Genomic DNA, 25,153 nt, shown 5'->3' on the forward strand with positions numbered 1-25,153 from the left:
TGTGTCTTCTTTACATGCCAGAACGTACAATCACTGTGCGATACTTGCTGCGGCTCTCTCGCGGGATGCTTACACAGCGGATGAATGTTAGCTCGAGATGAGCAATGATGTCTTTTTTGGGTACTGGAATTTGCATACTCAGGATGTTCTCTTGATTGATAGGCCATTGCTCGAGGTGAACGAGCTGCCTTCGTTTTATACCATTCGCACACGACTCTAGAAAACTCAACACTGCACAACCCACTCCCTTAAGTTTCTTTTCTTTACTTCACGAAGGATGACGCAGATACCACACAGCGCTTGTTGATTTTTTACTTCATATAGGTAGCTCGGGCTAGCTTCTTAGGATAGGAAAAGAAAATGACATGATGATTTTCAATATTGTCCTCGAAGCTATGTGATGTTAATGTCTTTCTGAAAACTTATTGCTGAGTCTTGTAGGGAGTCGGTACTATACGTATTTACTACGGTCTCTCCACTTCACGAGCTATATGGATAGGACGTGCGATGTAAGGTTGACTGCTCAGGAGTAGAAGAATATGGCCGCCAACGTGAATCATCATTATGGGAGGGAGTGTTTGTAACGAAGCTAAACATATCACTTCGGCGCCATTAAGCACATATATAAGTATACATATGAATTGCCCATCAGCAACAACTTGCCCCCCTGAAGCCCTCTGATACTTACCCACAGTGGCATCCAGTTGTGAGGTTCATGATGCATTCAAGTCGGCCCACAGAGCTCATTGTCCTGATAATATCTTCTTGCCGGCTCGATCGCCACATACGACCACAGCTCGTGTAGAATACGAGGTCCCGTCTGCTCCCCCATCGTCAAGCCACGAAGCGCCGGATTAGTAGTTGGGTCGGTGACGACCAGCGAATACCTGGTGTTGTATGTGTTTTTTTGGTGTTTATGCCTTTTTGCTGACCATTATCACGAGATCCTCTGCGCCATATACCAGAACTAGCGCATGGCAACGTAAGTAGCTCGGTAACCAACCATCTCCCAGGCGTCTTATGAGCAAGATATAGGACAGAAGAGACGCATTTAAACGTCAAATAGTACATTCCCCACCCCTGTATATGCAGAGTACAATATCTTACAGAATTCGCTTCCCTTATCCCTTTGTCTCTATCCAATGCCGTAACATCGTGTCCTAACTATATATCATGGCTAGGCGCTGCCAGGTATCATATTTCTGCTTACGCAGACTTGAAGCCAGGTCGCAGCACTCCCGACTTCTGAGCCACCTTCTCCCAGTCGATCAACTTCCACCACGACTCGGCGAAAGCTGCCTTTCCACCCTGGCCACCAGCGCCTACACCCCAATCCAACAGCCATGCGTGCTCCCAGGTGTTTAGACACAGAAGAGGCTCCAGCTCGACACCGCCCGGGGGAAGATCGCTGTTTCGCTTGTTGGCGCCGAACGCCTGGTTGTGCATGTAAGTGCGGGCAGAGCCATCCTTGCCCACGGCGTTCATATCGGTGGTCTGGGCACGCCAGTGAGCGCCAGGGTAGGGAGATCCGGCGAGGTAGGTAGGCAGAAGACGGTAGTCGCCGGGACCAGCCTTGACGAGCCAGAGGAAGCCCGGACCGAACATGGCGGAGGCAGTGATGATGAATTCGCGGCGGAGGGTCTCGATGGAGGAGAATGAGGCTTCTAGTTCGCTGCGGAGGGCGTCTGGCATGGGGGTTCCTTCTGGTGCAATGCCTTGGAAGAAGAAGTGGTTGTTGTGCGCCATGGAAGCATAGTTGAAGATTGGGGCCTGGTTAGGCTCGCGGGCTGTCATGAGAGCGATTGTTTTTGTGTCCTTGTCCTCGAGTTCGGTGCCTGAAAATTGGTATATCAGTAAGTGTTGAATTGGGGTGTAATTCAACGTAAAATTAGGAAACATTGTGTTGGTTCAGTGCTGTCCCAGAACGTCAATGCCACACATACCAACAGTCAAAGCATTCAATTTCTCCACCATGAGCTTCATGTATTCAGTCCAAGCGATCGAGAAGCCTCCAGGGCTCATGAGGTTAGGAACACCCTCAGAATAGTCGTGCGGCAGTTGGGGAACATGATGGATAGATCGGCGGGCATTGGCCGTTGAGCGCAGGCCGAGGCCAAAGGCGGATCGAGGGACCCTTAATATCGGACGAAGCATTGTGTGACAGGAAGGTCGACGGGGTCAGGGAAGCTAGCCGGCGTTGGAAGGGCCGTGAACGTCGTCGAATTGGACTTGTACTTTTTTTTTGGTGTTGATAGCCGCCGCCTGAGGTTTCTTCACGGAGCTAAGTTGAGCCGAACATGAGCCAGGACGCCACAAGACGCCCCCGGGGATCCTGGCGGGGGAGAAGCGACAAGGGAGTGGCTGTGCTGAAGACTAGATTGAATTTGGGCCTAGCTCAAGTCTAATCTGAGAACGACCAGCTACAGGAGCCGAATATCCATGACCACGCTCAGGCTCAGGCTTAGTCTTGGAGAAGTCTAGGCGTCGATATTCATGATCGGTCAGTCCCATCAGTCACAAGCGCCTCGTTCTCCGTTTTGGCTTTCCTCCCCCTTTCATTTTGTCTCCATTCGTCATCTTCTTTTTGGTCTTTCTTTTTTTGCTATCCCATCTTTATACCAAGATAAATACAAGTTTCATCTCTTAACAAGTTTTGTAAGAGTTTTGCTCTCAACAACTCTCATTCGTCTCTTTCTTCGCCCCCGTTGGACCCTTTTGGCTGTCCTGAAACATCACCACTTCTCTCTCCTCTCTACTGAGACACTCGACATCATAATCATTCAGACTTCCACGTACACATGCAGCCTCCGTCGAACCTCGAAGATATACCAGTCGCCGTCGATGATGCTTCTTCCTTGATTCTCGCCCATTCTTCAACAGTTCTAGAGATGGCTACCTCAGCTATCGCCTCGGCCGCCTCCCTGGCTTCTTCCACAGCCGCCTCCGCAACCTTCATCGCGTCCGGAGCACCACAGTCGTACGACCAAGACGATTCCAACGGGGAGTGCTCGTTACTGGGCTCCTTCGCCCTGCTTGTGCAAGGCGCACTTGGTGCTCTGGCCCTACTGTCACTGGTCTATAAGCGGTGGCGGGAACGGCCTCAACGACCTCTCAAGATATGGTTCTTCGACGTGTCAAAACAGGTTTTCGGTTCTGTGCTTGTCCACATCGCCAATATTTTCATGTCCATGTTGACGAGCGGCCGATTCTCGGTCCAGGTCGACCCTTCAGCAACATCAATGACAAGACGATCCGATGACGATAACTACGCCCCAAACCCATGCTCTTTCTATCTTCTCAACCTCGCGATAGATGCAAGTATCAGCCTATGCTGTGATTCACACCCCAGATTTGCTAACATCTACAGACCACTCTCGGTATCCCCATACTCATCATTCTCCTAAAGATCCTCACTGGTCTCGTTCGTTTCACACCCGTCGGTCAACCCCCCGAATCTGTTCAGTCTGGCAACTACGGTACCCCTCCCAATGTATGGTGGTGGTTGAAACAATCAGTCATATATTTCTGTGGCCTTTTTGGCATGAAAATTTGCGTGCTCATCATCTTCATAATGATGCCTTGGATCTCAAAAGCTGGCGATTGGGCTCTTGGCTGGACCGAGGGCAATGAGAAGCTTCAGATCGCGTTCGTCATGATGATCTTCCCCCTCATCATGAACGCCCTCCAATACTATATCATCGACTCGTTCATCAAGCTCAAAGAGACCAACCACGAAAGCCATGCCAATGAATCTGATGATGAAGGCCGCCGCAGGAGGTACGACGACAGTGAGGACGAGACTTCACGTGCCAGACTTGTCGACTCGGAGCACGAGACCGACAGTGACTCCGATGACGAAGACGATAAGCCTGTCACGCGTCCCACTCATTCCACGCAACCCAAAAGCAGAGACTCTGGAGAGTATGATCCCGAGCGCGACGGTGACGATCGAACAATCATAGGAAGTAGTGCGAGTGCCCGTGGTCCTCAGGACAAAGTTCCCCAAGAGCTATATCCCAAGGAGTAGAAGAGGTGACTTGAGCTTTGGACAGGGCTGGCTGTTTTGTTTCGAGTTTTACCGGGCTTTCTAGTGGTATGGGTCTTGTGCAAACATTCTGTACTGGTTTTGAGTCGCGGCGTCTCACCAGTGGATGGAGATATATTATATTGCAAGTACTGACCGTTCTTTGTTGGCTTTCAGCGGCAATCAGGCTCACGGCGTTAATGGGAGTCTGGGGCGTTTTCAGATCGGATTACATTTCGGGATTAGAAGCGACATCAAATCAAACTTCACAAAGCCTCATCGGCGATCATTATTTTCGTTCAGCAAACTCGTCATGTAAATGAATGGTTAAGTCTTGGCTAAAACGCCAAGCCTGCATGAAGCTGAACAGAGTTTCCTCACGTAGGCGGGAAGTCCTTGTGTCGTAGCCAAATGGTGCATTCAAGCCATCTCCCTATGGGCTGACGAGACAAATCCGTATCATGGGTCCCTCCAAAAATATAACATGAGTATCCAGACCCAGATTCTAAAGAAAGGTTCAACCGGAATTCTCCCCAGAAACGCCGACGCATAAAACTTAGTAAAGTAGTACAGAATGCGGGAAACAACTCCGTATATCCATGAAATACTCAGAAAAGAACAATCATACATGTCTTTGCTTTGGTTCACCTCCAAAATCTCCTAAGTCCACTATTTAAGGCTGGTATGGCTTGAAACCTGGGTATGGCTCTTGCGGAGAGTGAGACTCTGGCATGTGTTGCCGCTGCTGTGCAGGATGAGCACCATAGCTGGTGTCAGGGCCAGGAGGCGGTGTTCGATAATCGTTCAGAGGCGCTGGAGACTGGCGAGGTGGCTGAGCGTAGCCGAAATCGTTTTGGGGGCCGGGTGATTGACGAACGGGCGATCCATAGCCATAATCTTCTGGTATAGCTGGAGAACGGCGAGGAGGAAGCTGTCCATAAGTACCAAATTCATCCTGATGCATTGAAGCTCGCTTGGCGAAACTAGCAGGCCGCGGCGGAGGAGTTCCTCGGTATCCGCTATAAGTTGCGGCATAGTCGTTGGGGGACGTGGCTTGACCGTAGCCTTGTTGTCCGTAGCCCTGCATCTGCCCGTAGCCTTGGGTCTGCTCGAATCCTTGATCATGGCCGTAGCCTTGGTTGCTGTATCCATTGGTGTTCAAGGCCGGGGAGCGACGTTCATGGGGCATGGGCGCGACAGCAGCGGCACTGCTGTACATGGGGTTCATGCCGGGGGCTTGATATCCGTAACCCTGCTGGTCGATAGGTGAATATGCATCGGGAGCTTGGTTGGCGCCCAGGTAGCCGCTTGAATTACTCTGTGCCTGGCTGTAGGGGGTCAGATTGTTCGGTGAAACTCCACCCATCATGTTGCTTTGCTGACTATGGGGTGGCTTCGAAGGTAGAGTGTCAAGCTCAACGGCCTCTGTGTGAACCTCGACCTTTTTGCTGCTAGCACCCTCCCAGCTGGGCATCTCAGGGAGGGCATCATCGTCTCTGCCCTTACTCGTTTCGAATTCTGCATACTGAGGTGGCTCGGATCGCATGGGCTTTGTGACCCCGTACTGAGGCGCTGACGGATTCATTGGGGGTTCACTTCGGTATCCATGATGCTGACTTTGGGGAGCATAAGGGTCATCCAAATGCTTCGTAGCACTGCGTGGAGGGTCACAGGCACCGCAGCAGTTACCACAGCACTTCAGGCACTGGCAGCAGTTACAACAACATGAGAGACCACAGCAGCAGCAGCGAATAATACACCAAACAATACTGAAAATGATGAGACCTCCGATGATCATCACACCAATTACTGGCCACCTGATTCGAGTTAGCAAGTAAGGCCTGTTAGTAGCAAAGGATATAGTTACGTACTTGCACCACGCCACGTTCATACAGTTGTCCCAGCTAGAGAAAGCGGTCGCAAAGTCTTCTGATTTCTGTGCAACCTCATCGGTTGTTTGCGCTGCATCTGCTAACATGTCTCGTCGTGAGAGGTCGGCTACAATTGTCCGGACAAACTTGTCTTTGACAACCTCCCAGGCACTGCCCTGGAGGCTGCGCGCCATGGCCTCGTCGATGGAGGGCATTTTACTGATGTGTCCCAGATCAAGACGGAGCTGGTAATGAGTGAAATAAATTCGGTAAGATCGAGAATGGTATAATGAATATGGTGTTGCGTATTTTGCCCGAGGTTGATGGTACAATACTCCTTGGCCGCATAGGCAAGTCGATAATGCTTGAATTGAGTTCGGTGATGTTGATCGAGAAACGGTCAAAAAGTCAAAACACGATGTTATGGAGACAACGACGTATGCTGTATATTCTTCCAGCGCGTGCCAATATTGAAGCGGGTCGTTAATCGAATGTTGGAATGAAGGACGGTGGTTCAGCAGAACAGAACTGTGGATGAAGAAACAAGAGCGGCGCTCGCACCGTCAGTACAAGAGAATGTTTTGAAGAAACAAGGTAATCAAGAGAGTGTAGATGACCTATACGAGGTTAAAGAGAGGCTTGGAGAACGACAGCCACATCAGCATTGTCGTTCGTGTTGATGTAGAGAAAAAAGTACAGCCTAAGCCTAGAAGTCAAAGAGAAGGGAAGAAAGCAACGGTGGAGCTGGAGTTAGAGGCGCCCGCCAGGCGGAGAGGCCTGGCCACTAGGGACATGGAGACGCTGGGAGGTCCAGAATTACCGCGAGTGGCGGGGATGATCCAGGGGAAACGGGACCGCTAGTGGTTCAATTTGCCCCTGATCGATATAACATCCCTGTCAAAAGGGTTCTGAAACTGTGAAACTCGACAGGACTGTCGCTTGGATATCCATTCGTGGGGGGCGGACAGTTCTGTTCAGTCTGAGAGTGGACTCGGCGGAGAGAGAAGAGTCGATTCCGCGTTTTAGAGAATATGTACGCCTATTGTACTGTATTATATTGTACTGAATATGGACGTTGTTGTCGGAATCTGACTGTGAACCCATCCAATACGGGCTTCCAACAGCTAACTCTGACAGTTAGTTGAAGGGGTGATGACGACTCCGTGGCTTGACACTTAACCCTAGCCTTTATAGGACCGACATCGGGTAATTGAACGAATATTCGCGGAGAATGCTGTAAAGAGAATGGTCAACGGCATGCTTGGGAAATTGAGAGTAGCAAGATGGGTGAGCCGATGAGTTTGACGATCTTTGTTGTGTGCAACTTATGGAGTACCGCCTAGAGACATTCTATTCGTAGATCAAAGTGCGACGTCAAAGAGAAATGTCTAGGTGCTTTTAAAAACGCAAACGAGTCTTTATTCCTTGAATCCTGTGCGGTCAAGGCCATGAAATCATCACCCGTATCAAAGACGCCATACTATTGTTAGCCCTTCTGTCAGACAGTTAAGTAGAAGCTCAGCCCTGGTCGTGACGCGGGCCACAGGGGCTTCTTCCATTTCCGAAATGACAGGGTCGTCTCGATTGCCGGACGATCCTGTCGCATAGTTGAAGCGGAAAATGAAGGGTTTTTGAAATGATTTCGTCATTGAGCAGTGTCGTATTTCAACGGCTGGAGGATATCGGAATTGGTGGTAAAATGTGAGATGATCTATGGGTAGATATGGGTTCTGCAAGGTGTGCACATCGGACCAGGCTCTCGGGACTTGGCGTAGAAAATATCAAAGAGCCAAGGCTTGGGTTCCTTTTGTTATGATTGTGATGTGCAGCAGCACTGCCTTTGTACGCGGATGAATTCGGCATTATTGTGCATGTTAACCAAAGAGATATTCAGATCGTCGCCGACTGCTACCATGAGGCGGTATGCATAACCCAACGAATGGTACACTGCAGATTTGTTTCTTCCCGCCCTTATCAAGTGTCATGCAGGTCCCATCAACGGCTGTGGCGTTGATGTCGAATCAACCACTGAATCTGTGCATACGTCAGATTCACCTAATAGTATGCGGCTGTTGTTCAGGAACTTAGTTCGTTCATCAATATCAAGCCTTTGAAGTCACGACAGATCTGTTGAAATGTTAGCAGCAACGCGTCCGAAACATAGGTATCTAACTATTTTGATAAACAAGTGCTAAAGAGAAGACTACAATCAATTAGGGAAAAGGTAATTCTCATAATTCCACCCGGGCCATGCTCGTGAGAGCAGTGCCTCTTATCACAACACAGCATGTCTTGACATAAGTTCATTCAATACATAACGAGCTCCCAAACGCCTCGATCGGTGGTATCCTTTACATATCGGCCACATTATAAACCCGTTCCCATTCCAAACGCACCCACTGCCGTACTTTACTTTCCAGGAGGAGGACCCGCAGGTGGGGAGTAAGCACCTTCACGCTGGTATGTACCCTGAGGTTGCTGAACTCCGGAATACTGGCCCTGGCCGTAGTACCCGTCGTTGGTGTTGAATGTCGTACCAGTGTACTGAGGCTGCTGTTGCTGGCCGTAGGCTGGGGGTGGAGGTGGAGCTCCGTAACCACCGTTGTTCTGCTGGTAGCCCTGGTTATAGCCGCCTTGGTTGCCGTAGTTGTACATCTGGTGGTTGTTGTTGTTGTTGCTGCCCCAAGGCTTGGCCGCCATCCATCCAGTGCCGTACACGGGCTTAACGCCACGGCTTTTGCGACGGCGAGAGAATCTTGATGTGTTAGTAAGATACTTCAAACGGCGACGGGGGTACAGCTACTTACAGGCAGCAAGAGAGGAAGAGAACGAAGAAAAATATGATGATGCCCGCTAACACCCAGCGCCCCCAGTAGGACCAGTTGTTGCGAACACATGTTCGTCCGTTCCAATTCCAGCCATAAGAGCATCTGTAGTAGTCACGCACAAAAATGTCTTCAGTGGGCGCCATTGTGATTATGAAGATGCGTAATCTGTATACGATACGCGACGATGATGGAGTAGAGTTGAAAAACGTTCAGTTGGCAAACTCTGTTTTTGACGAGTTGTTTGCGGCGCTGAGTCGCTCGGCTATGACGTAGAATGTGTGTGACGGGTGTTCCCAGGGAGGTGACGTCTTTATCTGATAGGTTGTGTAAAGATCGGTTACAATACTAATGTAGGTGATTGATGATTAGACCGAGCCGTCAAAGGGTGTAAGAAAAATCAGGATGATAGGTTTTTTTTTGGTGTTACAAGTTCCAGGCAAATGAGAGAAGGGGAGACAAGAGAGTGGGAGGAGGGCCCTTTATGCATAGTGCAACTCAAACGACGAAGCCAAGAGAAAAGAAGAATCATGATATCCACCCAAGCTTGGCCTAGAGCCTAAAGTTGCCTGCGTAACTCCAACAAAACGCGGTCACAAGCCTCTTCTTGGTCTCGAGTGTTTCCACTTTTGTCTCGTCTTGGCCAACATGGTGTGCTCTTGGCTATCAAACGAGGTTTAATGCTATTGCGCTGCGTGGTCGACAGTGGCTGTGCGTAGAGATACAGTAGCAGTTGGGAGCTTGGCGCTTACATCACGGTAACCTTCACATCTGCCGTGATTCCCGCTATACAATCATACCATCCATGCTATGGACGTTCAAGGGTGATATACAGGTTTGAGGAGTGAGTCAAGGCCGTCATCAATACGCAGCGTATTTTGCGTATCAATTGACAACCAGTTTCCTTGGGCAAGCAAATGGTAGCAGAAAGGCCTGTACTTCACTGGCAGCTCTGGACCGAGATCATTACTTGTCCAAGACTGCTAAGCCTCAAAAGTCTTCGCGGCCAAATCCCAGTTCCTCGTTGATGTGGCGAAGCGAATGAATGACGTGTTTCCACCCTTACCTACCTACTCCATCATTTCGTTGTTAATGATTGATCTGCTACATATAAACCACATTCTAGAACGTCATGAGCGACTCGTAAAAGGACCTGCATGAACATTCTAGACTTTTATGTAAGTATTCCAAATGCCAAGCAAAAACCAACCCAAACTCTCGGACTCGGCATATCGCAAAAGCTCAGCTCATAGACCCTCCAAAGACCCGTCTTGGAGCTCCATGTTAGTTCGGCCTACGGCATTTAAGCTTATTAATAATCTATGCTGTCTTTTCTGAAATAGATAAGGATTAATTAAATCATCTATCGATAGTATTATATGATCCTCGCATACATAGAGGCATTAGGCCAAGAGGCTCAAATAGCACTGATGTCATGTGTCATGTGTGGGGAGTGATCGAAGCTGCGGCATGTCTATGATAATTTGAAGGAGTCGAACTATTCGAGAACATAGAAACCGCTTTCATTCTCCCATGGTATACATACATTGTTCGGTGCCATCTTGGTCCCCAAGATGCCAAAAGAACAGCTTCCGCTTCGATTGTCCAAGCGTATCGTATTAATGCTGGCAGTTACAACTGTTAAAACATATCAGGTTCGCCTTCAGCCTCGCTCTTCAAAAGAGGATCGATTTCGTCGCACCGACGGCATAACTTTTGTGTCCCAAACGCCGTCAAAGAAATCATCCCACAAGCACCAATCAGATATTACCCAGCGCCTGTTCTTTCGTAACGAGCCCGTGATCCGTCGTGAGGAGATGTAAGGAAATCGTAAGGTTCATTCGCTTCAAAGACCGGCTCTTGGGAAAGAGTAGCGTTGTCGTCGAAGTTCGTCAGCTGCCTTCATGTTGCGTTCCGCGGCCTGCTGAGCTTGTTGTCGCGCTGCTATCGCGTTGACCTTCTCTCGAGCTCTGAGCAGGCTGCTGTTATCCTGCTGCTTGATCTTGGAGCGAATGTCGTATAGTTGCATGAGTGTGCTTGCTCTCTCCAGGTCCTCTTCGAACTGTGCAGCAGTTTTGTCAGTGCCCGAGTCCCAGCTTCGCCTTGGAGACGACGGTTGGTGGGGTTGCCTCACATCAGATTCGCCTCGGCGAGGAGTTCCAGGGCTAGAGTTTACAGCTGAACCGGAGTGGGAGCCGGGAGAGAGAATGCGGCGGCCGAATTTGTCGAATTTCTCCGATGACCAATGCCGCTGTAAGCCTGTGGGACGTCGCTGTTGATTCGTAGTAGGACTCGAGGTAGGGGCATTTGCAGCTGCAGTCACTTCGACTCGGGTGTAACTCGAGTTGGAGGGGTTGTTGGCGCTCACGATGGCCTCTGCGGCTCCCGGATCCTGACACAGGAGATACGTTAGTCTCGACTGTACAGACGAACATGCAGCAGAAAGGAGCTCAAGATTAAAATTGGGCACGTACGGCGGCGCCGATATTACTGAGGTCGGCAAGAACCTGGGATAGTTGAAGGCTCTCCATTGCTCGCGATGGAAGAAGTGGTTTGGGTGTTGCTAGAGGTGACTGCGATGAAGGGTATCGGTTATTATAATGCTTCCTATCGAAACCATAGGAAGTCAAAGGAAGAAATTCAGGTCTGTTAGGAAGAGAGTTTGGGTGGAAGTGAGGTCAGAGGAGGGTTGGAGGGAAGGTGTTTTTTTGAACTGTATAACAGGTTGCGCCTGGGCCTGGTTTGGCTTGCTTTGCGGTGGGCGACTTTTGGGTTTCGGAGGGCAGGCAGCCGCAGATCCATCCACAGCGCCTGCCGTGCGTGTGCCAAGCGACAGGGGGCGAGCCATAGAAATCAGTGTGGGCGGGGGAGACAAACTGATATCTACAGTACAGTCACTCCCAGGGTATACATCCTTTAGTATCATGTTTATTAACATCAGATGTAGTTGCAGATACGAGTATGTTCTTTACTGAATTTTTGAGAGATCTACCAAGAATGAAAGGGAAGACAACTGCTCGCTCCAGTAGTTAGGTACTGGTAGGTATCAGAATGAAGCTTCTCGATAGGTTATGCTGAGAAATAAGAATTAGTGAAGCAAAACACCACTACCACTACAGCACAGCCCATGATTGGTCAGGTTCACGCTTCCAAAAGTCCAGAGCTCCAGCGCTGCATTTTATCGTGCATAAGATAGCCGGTCACCCCCGGCTGCAGTGGGATCTGGTCGAGCGGTAGTGGAGGGTAGCGGGGGGCTAAATGTCCAAAATTACAGGTGTCAACAAGCCAAGTCTGGGGTTTACTCCTCCCCCACACTTTCACTAACCTCCCGGCATCGAGAGTCACGAGCTCGGAAAGCCATGTCTGACAGTGGGAAAAGCTACCTAATCAACTACCTATGTGTCTTACACGAAGAACCACTAGAACAAGGAAAACTCACCGCTTCTCTCAGTTCAATCATGCAGGACAAGGCTGTCATGAACGGCGGGATCGATCGACAAAGCATATCGCCATTCATGTTCTGATCATCGCTGTTTTCCGATGATAATGAAATGGTGGGAGGAGGTCTTTACCTTATTTTACCCAGAAGTGCCAGAGGGGGTCCTCTCATGGTTGCGTTGCATTCCATCAAGCGGCGAAAGTTGTCGCCCAATATTGGATCAGACTTCACCGTGCACTCCGGACAGGGGGAGGATTGCCATCATCAACAACCAGCCTCTGCTATCATCACTACGGACCGACGGAGCCTGTTTTTCAGGTTCGCCGGCCTCTGCTCACTAGAAACTCTCGTTAGACCGCCCAGTTTGTCCATCTGCCCTATCAACTCATCTCACCAGCAGTTTGCATATACACTCTTTCTCGTACACGTCATTGTAAATAACATTCTCCCCAGTATTCTGTGTTGGGCTCCTGACTAAATCACAACTATCAATGATCATTCATCAAACAGCTCCCATCCGAGTCCATCCGATTTCGGGCCACATGATCAAACTTCAGATATAACGAATTGACTCCGTATCATCCAGGGTATCGGCCCTGTCGATACTTGCAGCTTTTGACGCATGCAACCCTCCATAGGGATGGTTGAGTGGATTCCCCGCACTGTCGACGCGTGAGTATCCAAGCTCGTACGGAGACTTAGCTGAGCCTATGTAGGAACTGATTCATCATCAACCAATTACACTGTATGAATGATGATCATAAGAAAAGCCAGAGCCGTTATCAAGAATCGTAAAACCTTTCCGCAAGCCATATTAACATATATGGTTCATGCAGAGTTTATTGTATTAAAGATTCGTCTCAAGCATCAGTGCATATCATCAATGTCTAGGCTCAGCAGGTATTTACAGTCTTCAATCCGGAGTACAATCCCGACTTTCCCATTCATACGGCAAATTGGCTAGATTCCCTATGCTACTATAGGGTTGGTGCAGGGTGGAGCTGACGTCCAATTCATAATCATCCTCGAAGCGCCCCTATTGTCGATCTGGGGATTAGGTACTGAGAACACCGAGAGTCCTCCGAACTTCATGCGTCAGGGTATACCATGTATACTACTTTCCATCCAGGTCTTACATAGGTCAGGAATTTAAGGAAACGCTCGAAAAGTCATGCTTGAGGAGTGATGTCATTCGCCTTGACTGCGATATTGACTCCTGGTTTTCATTTGCTTTGACAGCGGATCGCGGCACCGGTCCGCCGATTCTTCAGACCCACCCCCGCATACCCCATAGCCTCCGAGACCCGGCCCCACACAGATCTACAAGTAAGCCCCGGTCCGGGTTCACAAAGCTGTTCTAGACTGAGGGCATGAATGAGGCGACTCAACTTCTGACACGTTCCTTAGGCTATCGTACATCTCGTATGGCTCTTTGCTGCAGATGACCAACTGGAGGTCAAAGAAAGCAAGACTCTGCGCCTAATATTTACACCATGATTGTGAATACAATACTTAATCCGCAATAGTCCTACCCTCCTACCCACCAGGGATAGGAAGAGTATTTCCACTACAATCTGTACACTATGAACAAGGATTCACCACTCACAGGTTCTGTTATCTATAACTAACCATATATTTAACACTTTCGTATACTAATAGAGTTGTCACTAAATACTATGCCATTCATTAAGAAGGCTGACTTTACGCCATTTCATTTGAGACAAACATTGTCGTCATCTGCCGTATATCTGACTGTGAAAACGGGAAAGACTATCAAGCCTTATTAGCCCCCCTTTCTTTGAACTACGAGACTCGGCCCAAATTCTACAACCGACTTTCATAAGTAAGATTATATAATCTTTGATCATGTCACTAAATCAAAATTTCTGTGAGATCTTTCATCTTTGGAGTATGAGGGCACGTCGGTTGGTACTCCTCGATGCTTACATAAACAGATTTCCTCCAGTGCCTCATGAGACCACCTCTTTACTACATCTATGTATATTATGATATTTATGAAGAGATTATACTAAACTTTTGTAGAATTAGTAGGGATTATTCTAGAATTCCCTAAAGTACTATAAATCTATGATAAAACTTCACGAGATTAGTGGGGCCCTAATGGTAACCATACCGTCAATGAGTTGATTCATACTTGTATTCAAAGTTTCTTCAAAGAACTATTCATAGGTCATCTCAACACGCCAATCCCATAGTTTTAGGGTACTTCCTGCCTGATATCCATAAGTGTCATTAAACCCAGTCTTTTATTTCCTTGCGGAACCACCTCAAGCCTTCTCGATTCGACACACGAGATCGGAGCCATCAACAGAATCACCCTCACGGACTTGAAGGTTTGAAACCTTGCCGCTATGGGGGGCGGATATGCTCATTTCCATCTTCATGGCAGAGAGAATGGCGATAGGATCACCCTTCTTGACCTCAGAGCCCTCGTGGACACGGAGCTCAACCAGAACACCAGACATAGGCGCGCCGACCTGGCTCGAGTCATTAGCATCGGCCTTAGGTCGGCTGATGTTCTCAACAGCAGCCTTCTTGTCAACAACGGTGACTTGTCGAACCTCTCCGTTCATCTCGAAGAAGACCTCACGCTGTCCTGTATTCTCGGACAGAGGACCGACAGCAAGGAGCTTCAGAATCAGCACCTTGCCCTTCTCGAGCTCAACGTTGAACTCTTCGCCGATCTCAGGGCGAGATAGGAAGTATCGAGTAGGTAGGACGGAAAGGTCACCGTACTGCTGGACGAACTTCTTGTAGTCCTCAAAGACCTTGGGGTACATGACATAGGACGCCACATCGCATTCGGTGACTGGAGCACCATACTTCTTGCCGAGCTCACGCTTTGTCTTGACGAAGTCGACGGGGTCGAGGAAAAGACCAGGTCGCTTATCGAGCTTACGACGGCCGCGAAGGGCATCAGTTCGTAGAGGCTCAGGGAATCCACCGTAAGGCTGTCCCATCAGACCCTCAAGGAACTCCAACACGGACCCGGGGAAATCGAGCTGGGAGGCCTTGGCCTTCACATCCTCGGGGGACAGACCGTTGGAGACCATGAACTGGGCAAGATCACCGACAACCTTGGATGTAGGAGTGACCTTGACAATGTCACCGAGAAGCTCGTTGGCATGCTCGTAGGCCTTCTTGGTCTCAAGCCACTGGGATCCAAGACCTAGCTGAGAAGCCTGGAACATCATGTTGGTCAACTGACCACCGGGGATCTCGTGCTCGTAAACCTCGGGGTCGGGGCCAGCAAGATGGGCCTCGAAAGGAGAGTAAAGCAAACGAAGTTGCTGCCAGTAGACGTCAAGTGATCGAACAAGCTTGGGGTCCAGACCAGGGTCACACTCGCTACCCTCAAGGGAAGCAATGATGGCGTTGATACTGGGCTGCGAAGTCATGCCAGACAGGCTGTCGGTGGCAGCATCGACAGCATCGGCGCCCGCCTTGGCGCAGGCGACCATCGAAGCCACACCAGTACCGGCAGAGTCGTGTGTATGCACATGGATGGGAAGGTCAGGGTACTTCTTTCGGATTGATCCGATCAGAAGCGTAGCCGCATGTGGCTTGAGCACACCAGCCATATCCTTGATACCCAAGATATCGATGTCAAGGGCGACCAGCTTATCGGCAAGGTCGAGGTAGTACTCCAGATTGTATTTCTTGCCAGGGCGAAGCACTATAAGGATGGTCAGTAGGTAAACATCACGATGGGGAACAGGGTACTGTACTGTCACCCGAGTAGGAAATCGTTCCCTCGGCTACTCCGCCAGCCTTTTGAACAGCTTTGATTCCAACCTCGAGTTGGTTGATATCGTTCAGGGCATCAAAGACACGGAAGATATCGACACCATTCTTCTTGGCCTGGTCGACGAAGTGATCGATGGCGTTATCAGGCAGAGAGGAGTAAGCAACACCGTTAGCACCACGGAGAAGCATCTGGAAAGGAATGTTGGGAACAAGCTTTCGCATCTTTCGGAGTCGGTCCCAAGGGTCCTCATAGAGGAATCGCATGGCAACATCAAAGGTGGCACCACCCCAGCACTCAAGGGAGTACAGGTTGGAGAGCGCATGGCTAGTTTCCTTGGCAATACCGAGCAAGTCGACGGTACGAACACGAGTAGCCAGAAGTGACTGATGGGCGTCTCTCCAAGTCGTGTCCATGAGAAGAGTACCCTTGTACTCGCGGACAGCCTTCGCGAAGGCCTTGGGTCCCTGTTCGAGAATGATGTTTCGCCATCCCTTGGTGCAGGGTGTAGAAGTGTCAACCTTCTCTCCGGCGGAGTTGATAAGCTCAGGAACCTGGATTTCACCCTTGAACTTGGGCTCGCCGATTTGACCCTTGATGCTGCTACCGTTGACGGCAACGTCACCGAGGTAGGCAAGCAGCTTCTGGGCGCGGTTCTGGCTGCCAATGAGATCAAAGAGCTGAGGGGTATCGTCGATGAAAGTGGTCCAGCAGTTTCCATCAATAAAGGTAGGATGAGTGAGGAGGGAGGCAAGGAAAGGGATGTTGGTTCGGACACCTCGAATACGGAACTCGATCAAGGCTCGGAGAACCTTTCTACGAGCGATTTCGTAGGTAGAACCGTGACAGGTACACTTTGTAAGCATAGAGTCGTAGTGGGGAGTGATAACAGCACCGGCGAAACCGTTACCAGTATCCAGGCGGACACCGTTACCGCCAGATGATCGGTAAACCTCGATCTTTCCAGTGTCAGGCGAGAATCCCTTGGCAGGGTCCTCAGTTGTGATTCGGCACTGGATAGCAAAACCACGGGTCGAGATGCGATCCTGGGTGAGGCCAAGCTGGTTCAATGTGGCGCCAGCAGCGATCTGGATCTGGGCGGCAACGATGTCGATACCGGTGATCTCTTCAGTGATGGTGTGCTCAACTTGAATACGAGGGTTGATCTCGATAAAGTAGTAGCGATTCTGCTGGTCAACCAGGAACTCAGCAGTACCGGCATTGCGGTAACCGGCGGTCTTGGCCAGTCTCACAGCATCAGCGAGAATGTTGTCGCGGACCTCGGCGGGGAGGTCCTTGGCAGGGGCGATCTCAACAACCTTCTGGTGTCGTCGCTGAACGGAGCAGTCACGCTCGTACAGGTGGACAATGTTGCCGTGGTTATCACCAAGAAGCTGAACCTCAATGTGCTTGGGCTTGTCAAGGAAACGCTCAACGAAGACAGTTCCGTTACCGAAAGCAGTCTTAGCCTCGGAGGTGGCACGCTCAAAGGACTCCTTAAGACTCTCCTGCTCGCGGACTACTCGCATACCACGACCACCACCACCGAAGGCAGCCTTGATGATGATAGGGAAACCATACTTGTCGGTGAAATCCTTGACTTCCTCGTACCTCTCAACAGCACCCGGGGTACCAGGGACGACAGGTACATTGGCAGCATTAGCAAGCTTTCGGGCAGAAACCTTGTCACCAAGAGAATCAATCACATCGGGGGAGGGGCCGACAAACTGGTCCGGGGTTAGTGCACGGACGGAGCGGGAGTGGTGGGGTACTTTAGACTCACGATGAGGCCAGCCTTCTCGACGCTGCGGGCAAACTCGGCGTTCTCGGAGAGGAAACCGTAGCCTGGGGTTATTAGTTAGCGCTGTGAATCCCGGATGCCGAAAATGAAATATCCGTACCGGGGTGAATCATCTGCACGTTGTGCTCGACAGCGATTTTGATAATCTCATCACCAGCCAGGTATGCGCCAACAGGGGTATACTGTCCACGCTTGCCAATGACGTAGGCTTCATCGGCCTCTGAAGAAGTGGTCAGCAAAGGAATCATGACACAAATGGGGATGGATGAATCGCGTACTCTGTCGGTGCATGCTCAACCGATCCTCATAACTGTCCGAGTTAGTTTATAAATTCTTGTGTCGCTAGGATCGCGGTTTCAAGTGAGGGGTACCTGAAGACTGCAACAGTGTGCAGCGAAAGCTCGTGAGCCTGGTGATTGTCAGTGCCATAGTTCAGGTCGTGCATGGGCCGTTCCAAACCGAGGATCGAGACTTACAGTTCTGAAAATCTACAACCAGAAATCCGTGTCAGCTTGGCAGTGTCTAAAATGTACGGTCGGGTGGAAGGAATGGACAGGCAGTCATACACGAATGGCTGGCTCACATGTTAGCGATTGCGGGTCTAGGATAGGGAATGGGCTGTTTCGACTTACGAATTTCACCACGGTTGGCAACTGTAGGAGAAAAAGAATGGAGTCAGCGCAAGTCCTCACGATGCGCAACGGGGGCGATATCGTTCCCGAGATAAGCCATTGGTGGCTGTCGAGAAGGCGCCGGCTACTCACCAAGAATCTTCTTCACATGCATGATGCTAGAGTTGGCACGGATGTGGTGGACCGTGTTGGCCTCCTTAGGCTCATCGATATCTTCCTCCTCGAAGACATCGTTGAATGTGAGTGGTTGCTGGGGAGCAACGGGAGCAATACCAGCCATCTTGGGCGATCTTGTGTCAGCGACTTCAGGGAGATGAAGAGGTTGAGATGAGCGAAGGCGAGGAGCTCTGGCAAAGTGGGAGCTTTATCGAAAGCTCAATGGCGGGGTCTCTTTGACTTTTGGTGGTGGGGTAATGAGCACGCTTGTCGGTATGAAGATACCACGACAGCTCTTCCAGCTCACGAATGGCTGCGATATCACCCTAGAGCACAAAGAATCGGAGGCAGAGGGTATACTCGGTAGCGATAGAGAAAGGTATGAGGGTTAGAAGAGAGAGATCGAAGGGAAGGGATGTGCAGGCGGGCGAGGGGATTTTGTAGAGCAGTGTAAACCCCCAAGCGTGTGTCGTCGGTGACACACCCGGCCTCCGGGGGGAAGAGCTATCCAGGACGGGAGGGCGTGTGATTGAAGATGCGCGGACGGCGAGGGGGTGTGTTAGTAGCTTGGAGAAAGCCCGAAGTTCTGAAGGGACCGACCGACCAACCCAGGTAAGGTGTGAGAAGGCATACCATCCCAAGAAACCCTACGGCGCGGGCGGAGTCTTCTCCCACTCTACCTCCATCAAAACTTTCCAAACAACTGCCAGGACAGGACATGCCACTAAAAACACGATCAAACTATGACTCTAACGGATCTGTTTCGGCCTTCTTGGAGACGTATCTCCAGGAGGTTACGAGCGTAAATAGAAGCGCGGTATTATTCTAGGTACACAGAACAGAAAACTCTCGAGGCGGTTCCCTGCTAACGGCTGAGGAGTGGAACTTAAGCTCGGCCACGCTGAGTACTAACCTACTGGACCGCGGTACCTCGCCAACCTAAATTCTCTTATTACCTACCCATGGGCCATGCGTCTATGGCGTACAAGTGAAGTGCGGTCACTTTACCGCTGAATATGATTCCCGTTTTGTGTTGTGTTGTAGTGCATTCATCTAGCTCTCACGGATCTATGGAGACTTGGGAGACGCTGTTAATAACCGGCCCGGTCATGATGATACCACCAGCTGCAATATGCAATGGGGGCTACCACCAGCTGCAGAAATGGAAGAAGCAATGAGGGCAGAAGGCGGCTATATAAGCAAGAGCGGCAACGGCACCAGTATGGCGGGATGGATGTGCCTCGAAACGCTGGGTACAAGCATGAGATGAGCGTGGTGGTACGGCATGGCTTCAACAATAGATTTCATCGCGCCTCACCCGGGAACAGTCAAAATGGGAACAGGTCACACAAGCATGGGGGAGTATGGGGGTGTGTGATCAGCCAAGCACAAGTATTCATTCTTGCGTGGGTTATGATAGCGAAACAACATCTATTTGCGGCCTCTCCCTGAGGTAGCCATGGAGATACCTACTAACTCAACTCAGAGGAACGCCTATCAGATGGTCAAGTGTCATCCGGCTGGTAAAGTGCCGGTGCTTCGTAACGCGACGGTTGACAATACACGAACCGATATAATGGGTCATGACAACGACCTGTTTTCTCGGTCCTGTTTGCAACGAGCAGCGAGAAGTAAAAAAAAAAAAACCCGTAAGTTGACGCAACTCATTCCGCCGACACATCTTTGTTCAACCAAAGCCATTGGCCAATCAACGCTCTCTGATAGTGACTGGTCTCCCCTCCATGACTTGAGGGTATTATTTGGCTCGAGCTCGGGGCTTTATTTACTATCAGGTCTAGCTATCTGCCTATATCTCGATATTCATCTCTCGAGCTTTCACATAATCTCAACACCCGCCGATCATCGATCTCTGCCCTCGCGCACCTTGCCAGACTCAACCTCTCGGCAAAAGAAAAGTCTTGTCCTCAACAATCCGGCCTAAAGGTGCTTTGCGCTTCCTTGTGTTTCGTCCACGTACACCGACCAGCGCGCACCTTACCTCTAGGGGTTTTGATCCTAACCTCTAGAGGTTGCCGCACCGCAACCTTTCCTCTAGAGGTTTACATGTTCCACCCGCCTGATGTTGGCGTAGGAGCGAGCAATCTGCTCGCCTTGTCCATGGGTTGTCATGGATGCCATGGACCAAGGGAAGTCCAGTCAGAGGATCCACGTTGGTATCATACTGGGCCTTCCATAATGCCGAGGATGTTTGTCGGTTCTGAACGATGTGCAGCACCATCTGGTTAATTCACCCTGGATCCCTGCCCTGATGGCTGTAACAGCCAGAGCCGCAGAAGCCTCCCCTCTTGCTGCATCACATTTTCCGCCGTAACTTATCTCGGGATTGAAGTCATTGGTACCACAGCCGCTCTCTGTCCACCGTAACACCCACACCTTAACCAAAGAGATCTACTGACCCCCACCATTGATTGGACCCTGACTGCTTTTGTTGTCCAAGCTTGAATCTCAATCTGAAGCTTGTGCAATCCCCGAACATCATCATACCTACCAGGGCCACCAGGCTCGAGTACACAGATACATGTGGGGTATCACCGTGTCGCCATCCAAGGTGTTTCGAAGCATTTACCAGTACGCTACCCGCCGCTCGCCGTTTGACCTTGTCTTCTCTTTAGCCTGTATATGATATCAATTTTACATCAGTCATATCATTCTGCTATAAAAACCATGTTTCTACCCACGGTCACCCAATGGAAAGGTGATTGGGGAAAGTCGACAACCAGTTTGTCAGTTCACTTGTCGTGATAGGTCACATCGAGCTGCACAGACTTACAGGCCGTGAACCTCTGTCAACTACGAATGACGATCACGCCCTGGTGCTGTTACATATCCTCGTACGTACTTCGTTTGAAGAAAATGCCCCAGCCCACGTTTGGTCAATTTCTCCTCCGAGTCAATTTCCTGTCTGCATCATGTGTTTATTCCCACTAGATTCCACCCCCACGGAGGTCAAAGACCGGCGGCACCTTAGGTCAGTAGTTTTTAGATGAGATCGAACCAGCCAAAGCGCGCCTTATCCCAGCTACTTGGGGTTTATCAGCAACAAGGAATCGGCATCCATTCTGTAGAAAAGGCATATGCAATCCAGGCTCAAGTTGCAGTGTTTTTTATCTCGAACATTGAGAAGGTTTTCTAAGACGTATAAATACTCTTACCATGAAAGTTAATTTCGTTCAGGTACCTAGTCAACGATCCAAGGGTCTCTCCTCTCTTTCGTGCACTATCAAGTATGATGGCGGCATAGCCTGCCTAACCAATCTCTCGGTGGATGAAAACCGGCGCATTGCATTTGTTGACCAAAATGACGCTTTCATTGGTGCGCATTTGGCCACTCTTTGCTCAATACGTTGGATTTTGTGACACTATGCTGCCACTCTGCAGGACATGAGCCTCCACTGGCGATGAAAAATTACCTACTTACAAAATCTTTTCTTGTCAGACGGACAGATTCTATCATCCCCGGATTGGATATGACCTAGGTGCCAGGTGTGAATACTCAGCTGTTCACTACGCTACCAGGTAGGTGTAGAAAGCGAGCTAGGTCCGACCTCGGACTTCGGTGTACCCCTCCGCATAACTTGTTAAAGAAATGTTGGCAAAAGGTTGAAATTAAGTCGAGACGCAATTGGGGTAGGGCTGAGCAAAACCAAATAGGAAGGCATCCTCTACTCAAATTCAACCAACTGGCGCACGGCGTGTATCCAGAAAAATGGTTCACCGAAATGGTTGAAGCACTGGCGTTTTCCCCTCACAAATGCCGGGCTGGAACGGGCAGTTGGAGTCAAATCTGGAGCCTATGACAGTGGATTATCAACCTATTGATCTTTCCACTGGAGTACGGAGTAGGTAGGTATTACATAGCCATCATCTGAGGCTTCTTGGTGTCGCGACTCTATGGGACCAATTTACTCTTCGTTCAAGTGGCAGTAATGTAATAAAAAGAAAGAAAACAAATACATTTAGCTTGCCGATTGTTGCTCAATGCTGAGCAATGTCATTCAGTAAGAGACCTACTTCTAGAATCGAGCTCCGTCCTCACGACTCACACCCAGCTGTGAAACGCTGCAGACTATACAGATCATGTGGGATCCTCGTAAGGGACTCGAGATGATGCCATTCCATACCCGACAGGCGGTTAGCATAGGCAACACGCGGATGCGGTAATGGTTGGGTAATAACCGCAAGTGTTGCCGGCGTTGCAGGTCGTTCACCGAGGATCCCAAACTACAGAGAAAAGGCTAATCCCCACGTTCACGGACAGAAGCCGACCAGAACATCACCAGATCCGCCTGACAAAGGCTGGGGTAGACACGCTGACCTTGCATTTGCTGATCAATGGCAGCTAGTCAGTCTTCACCCCTGGTTTCCCTTTCACCTTGACCTTATTCCGTCACTTCGGGAACCTGGTGGGGGAAGGCCAGGCACAGGCACGAGAATAGTCGGGAACTTCTATGCAAGATTCGGGAACCAAGGGATCCACCCCCAGTTCAGATCTATGTTTGTATCTTAACTTCAAGGGAGCTACGTACCCTGCTCTCATGGACCTGTTTTCCCCAGAAACAAGGGTGCGTGCATTGTATCGTTGCTGAATTGAAACCACGCACATCTTGTTCCTCGAAATCTCCCTATGTCGAGACCGTAACAATGAAAGCGTCAAAAGTCTTGTTACATGAGTGCCTGTACGCACAAAATTACTACAAGAACGAAACACTAGCATGCAGTTGACATGCTAGAATGCGAAATATCATACCAATGTGTCATTTTCCATCGGGAGAAAAGCATCGGAAGCCCTCCCGGGGAATTCATTGTATCTCCGTTTTGCGGGGGGCACTCCTCATCATCACTTGCTCGTAGTATCTCGATGTGGCATTTGAAGGGTTGATTTCTTTGCTCTAACCATATTCATTGACCTCGGGGCCCCCGCAACAAGATCTTCTCGTAGCAACTCTTCAGGCAAGAGTGCTGCAAAGACCCCAACTCGGGGTGCGATTCTAGATGTTCGAGGGTACAATTTCTTGTAAAGTTACAACGTTATTGTGCGGTAGCTGTGTGCTGCCACTCTCCGAATCCCGAGGTACAACCCGGGGACACTCCTATTATGGACGGTATGCAGCCCGACACACCGATCCCTTCCAGTGACCGTCGGTCTGGCAACCTCTTTATTTGCTGACAGCATTCTGAACCTTCTCCGTGGCCTTCTCAACCTTTCCCTTGACAGCCTCGGCAGCGTGTGCCAGCTGCTCCTTGGGCATATTCTCCTTTCCGCCCCAGTAATGGTAGTTAAGATATCGGTACCCTTGGGTGAGCTGGGCACCAGCGTTGACAAAGTGGCAGGCAAATAGGAGGTAGTTCTTGGGTGTGACAGCCAGTGAGTATCGCATGAAAGTACCGGCGTAGATGATGAGAGCACCAGTCATCTGTCCCGAGATCCTAGTAGAAGGGAAAAGTCAGTTACGCTTAGTGACAATGCATTGTTGGTCTACCATACAATTCAGGGCTCTTCTGCGTGTCCATGATGGCCGCGAGAGGGATACCAAAGTTGGAGACAGGGCCCCAAAAGTCTGCAAATATCAAGAGTCAGTCGCAAATCTCGACACGCTGATTACCCCGAAGCTGCCGTGCTCCAAAACACGCATTGCACATCAGCACAACCTCCAGCAGCTCAATTGACATATTCCAGAGGAACAACATTTCCCCCCGGATCTTTTTTGATGTCTCAAATGTGCTTCTATATGTATTGTAGCCGCGGTGTTGCTTGTTGAGTTGCAATATCACAAAATTGCGCTTTCGGAGACGAATCGGAGCTCATGCAAAAAACATGACAGGATATTCGAAAGACGTACGGGTTGAGCAAACATAGTCAGTCACCGGGTTTGACCGGATCTTGGCGTTCGCAGCCTTGATTAGAGCAGCCATTTTAGAGGATTTGTATGGGCGACGTCTCGTGGAATTCGGAGATGGAGTGACCTGTCGTTGCGTTGAGGTTGACGGGCTGTCCCTCGCACTCAAATTCAACGCGCCAAACGGGAAATCTACGTTGAGGTCACGTGCATGGCCTATCTACATCTTACCTCAACCATTCCCGTTGTGTTACCACAATACCTAAACTCCTAACCCCGGGCAAAGGTAGGAGACCGCTGTTTTCTCGACATTATCTTCTCATTGTTTTTATGTGTGATGTTGGTGTAAGATCTAAATTCTACCCGGGGTGCGGAATTGTCATCGATACCGAGGCCGTTCCCTACAACTCACCGAAGGTCTGGGACTGAATGTTCATGGGGCCAAAACACACAAGAATGTACTCAAGGTGCTATAATAAGCTACTTAGAAGGCTGCAAAAGTTATGCTAAACCTGTCTTAGTATTTTTGTTTCTTGGGATACATGTCCATGGTTTTCCTCCTATCCCTGGTGAGGGTACTGCTGAAGCATGGGGACCTTCGGAGGTTGTCCGTCTGCAACAAGCAATTATTTCATGGTGAAGGGGCGTGTATCAAAGACGGCAGACGCCACACTACCGAGCCTAGCTCCTGACTTGTGAAGCTCGTGAGAAGCTATCCCGGGGGTTGGAGGCTGTCCCGAGCTCCTCTCCATATGGAGAATATGGAGCACCCGTACCCCAG

At 49.9% G+C, this 25,153-nt stretch overlaps 7 protein-coding genes and 1 non-coding gene across 8 annotated transcripts; 2 read left to right on the forward strand and 6 right to left on the reverse strand.

Moving 5' to 3' along the window:
• Nucleotides 1-786: 786 nt before the first annotated feature.
• rrna5 lies at nt 787-902 on the forward strand. The gene has a single exon (XR_005994042.1). It is a non-coding gene; the product is annotated as a ribosomal RNA (ribosomal RNA).
• Nucleotides 903-1,206: 304 nt separating this feature from the next.
• FMAN_04343 (uncharacterized protein) lies at nt 1,207-2,154 on the reverse strand (the record flags this gene model as incomplete). The annotated part of the gene is made up of 2 exons (XM_041828959.1): nt 1,207-1,835; nt 1,944-2,154. The coding sequence occupies 2 exons, from the start codon at nt 2,152-2,154 to the stop codon at nt 1,207-1,209; spliced, it is 840 nt and encodes a 279-aa protein (XP_041679770.1).
• A 644-nt stretch (nt 2,155-2,798) lies between these two features.
• On the forward strand, nt 2,799-4,027 carry FMAN_04342 (uncharacterized protein; the record flags this gene model as incomplete). The annotated part of the gene is made up of 2 exons (XM_041828960.1): nt 2,799-3,314; nt 3,368-4,027. The coding sequence occupies 2 exons, from the start codon at nt 2,799-2,801 to the stop codon at nt 4,025-4,027; spliced, it is 1,176 nt and encodes a 391-aa protein (XP_041679771.1).
• A 670-nt stretch (nt 4,028-4,697) lies between these two features.
• FMAN_04341 (uncharacterized protein) lies at nt 4,698-6,110 on the reverse strand (the record flags this gene model as incomplete). The annotated part of the gene is made up of 2 exons (XM_041828961.1): nt 4,698-5,841; nt 5,896-6,110. The coding sequence occupies 2 exons, from the start codon at nt 6,108-6,110 to the stop codon at nt 4,698-4,700; spliced, it is 1,359 nt and encodes a 452-aa protein (XP_041679772.1).
• A 2,194-nt stretch (nt 6,111-8,304) lies between these two features.
• On the reverse strand, nt 8,305-8,866 carry FMAN_04340 (uncharacterized protein; the record flags this gene model as incomplete). Its single annotated transcript, XM_041828962.1, has 2 exons — nt 8,305-8,650; nt 8,703-8,866. The coding sequence occupies 2 exons, from the start codon at nt 8,864-8,866 to the stop codon at nt 8,305-8,307; spliced, it is 510 nt and encodes a 169-aa protein (XP_041679773.1).
• A 1,700-nt stretch (nt 8,867-10,566) lies between these two features.
• Nucleotides 10,567-11,251, reverse strand: FMAN_04339 (uncharacterized protein; the record flags this gene model as incomplete). The annotated part of the gene is made up of 3 exons (XM_041828963.1): nt 10,567-10,782; nt 10,855-11,112; nt 11,195-11,251. The coding sequence occupies 3 exons, from the start codon at nt 11,249-11,251 to the stop codon at nt 10,567-10,569; spliced, it is 531 nt and encodes a 176-aa protein (XP_041679774.1).
• Nucleotides 11,252-14,447: 3,196 nt separating this feature from the next.
• Nucleotides 14,448-18,638, reverse strand: FMAN_04338 (putative PYC2 Pyruvate carboxylase 2; the record flags this gene model as incomplete). Its single annotated transcript, XM_041828965.1, has 10 exons — nt 14,448-15,856; nt 15,909-17,652; nt 17,709-17,770; nt 17,827-17,946; nt 18,005-18,036; nt 18,098-18,135; nt 18,203-18,214; nt 18,293-18,300; nt 18,359-18,379; nt 18,491-18,638. The coding sequence occupies 10 exons, from the start codon at nt 18,636-18,638 to the stop codon at nt 14,448-14,450; spliced, it is 3,594 nt and encodes a 1,197-aa protein (XP_041679775.1).
• A 5,053-nt stretch (nt 18,639-23,691) lies between these two features.
• FMAN_04337 (putative FMP37 Found in Mitochondrial Proteome) lies at nt 23,692-24,448 on the reverse strand (the record flags this gene model as incomplete). Its single annotated transcript, XM_041828966.1, has 3 exons — nt 23,692-23,962; nt 24,021-24,093; nt 24,376-24,448. 3 exons carry the CDS (start codon nt 24,446-24,448, stop codon nt 23,692-23,694), a joined length of 417 nt encoding a protein of 138 aa, XP_041679776.1.
• Between the last annotated feature and the right edge of the window lie 705 nt (nt 24,449-25,153).

The sequence above is a fragment of the Fusarium mangiferae genome (assembly GCF_900044065.1).
Source record: "Fusarium mangiferae strain MRC7560 genome assembly, contig: FMAN_scaffold003, whole genome shotgun sequence".
Classification (NCBI taxonomy): Eukaryota; Fungi; Ascomycota; class Sordariomycetes; order Hypocreales; family Nectriaceae; genus Fusarium; species Fusarium mangiferae.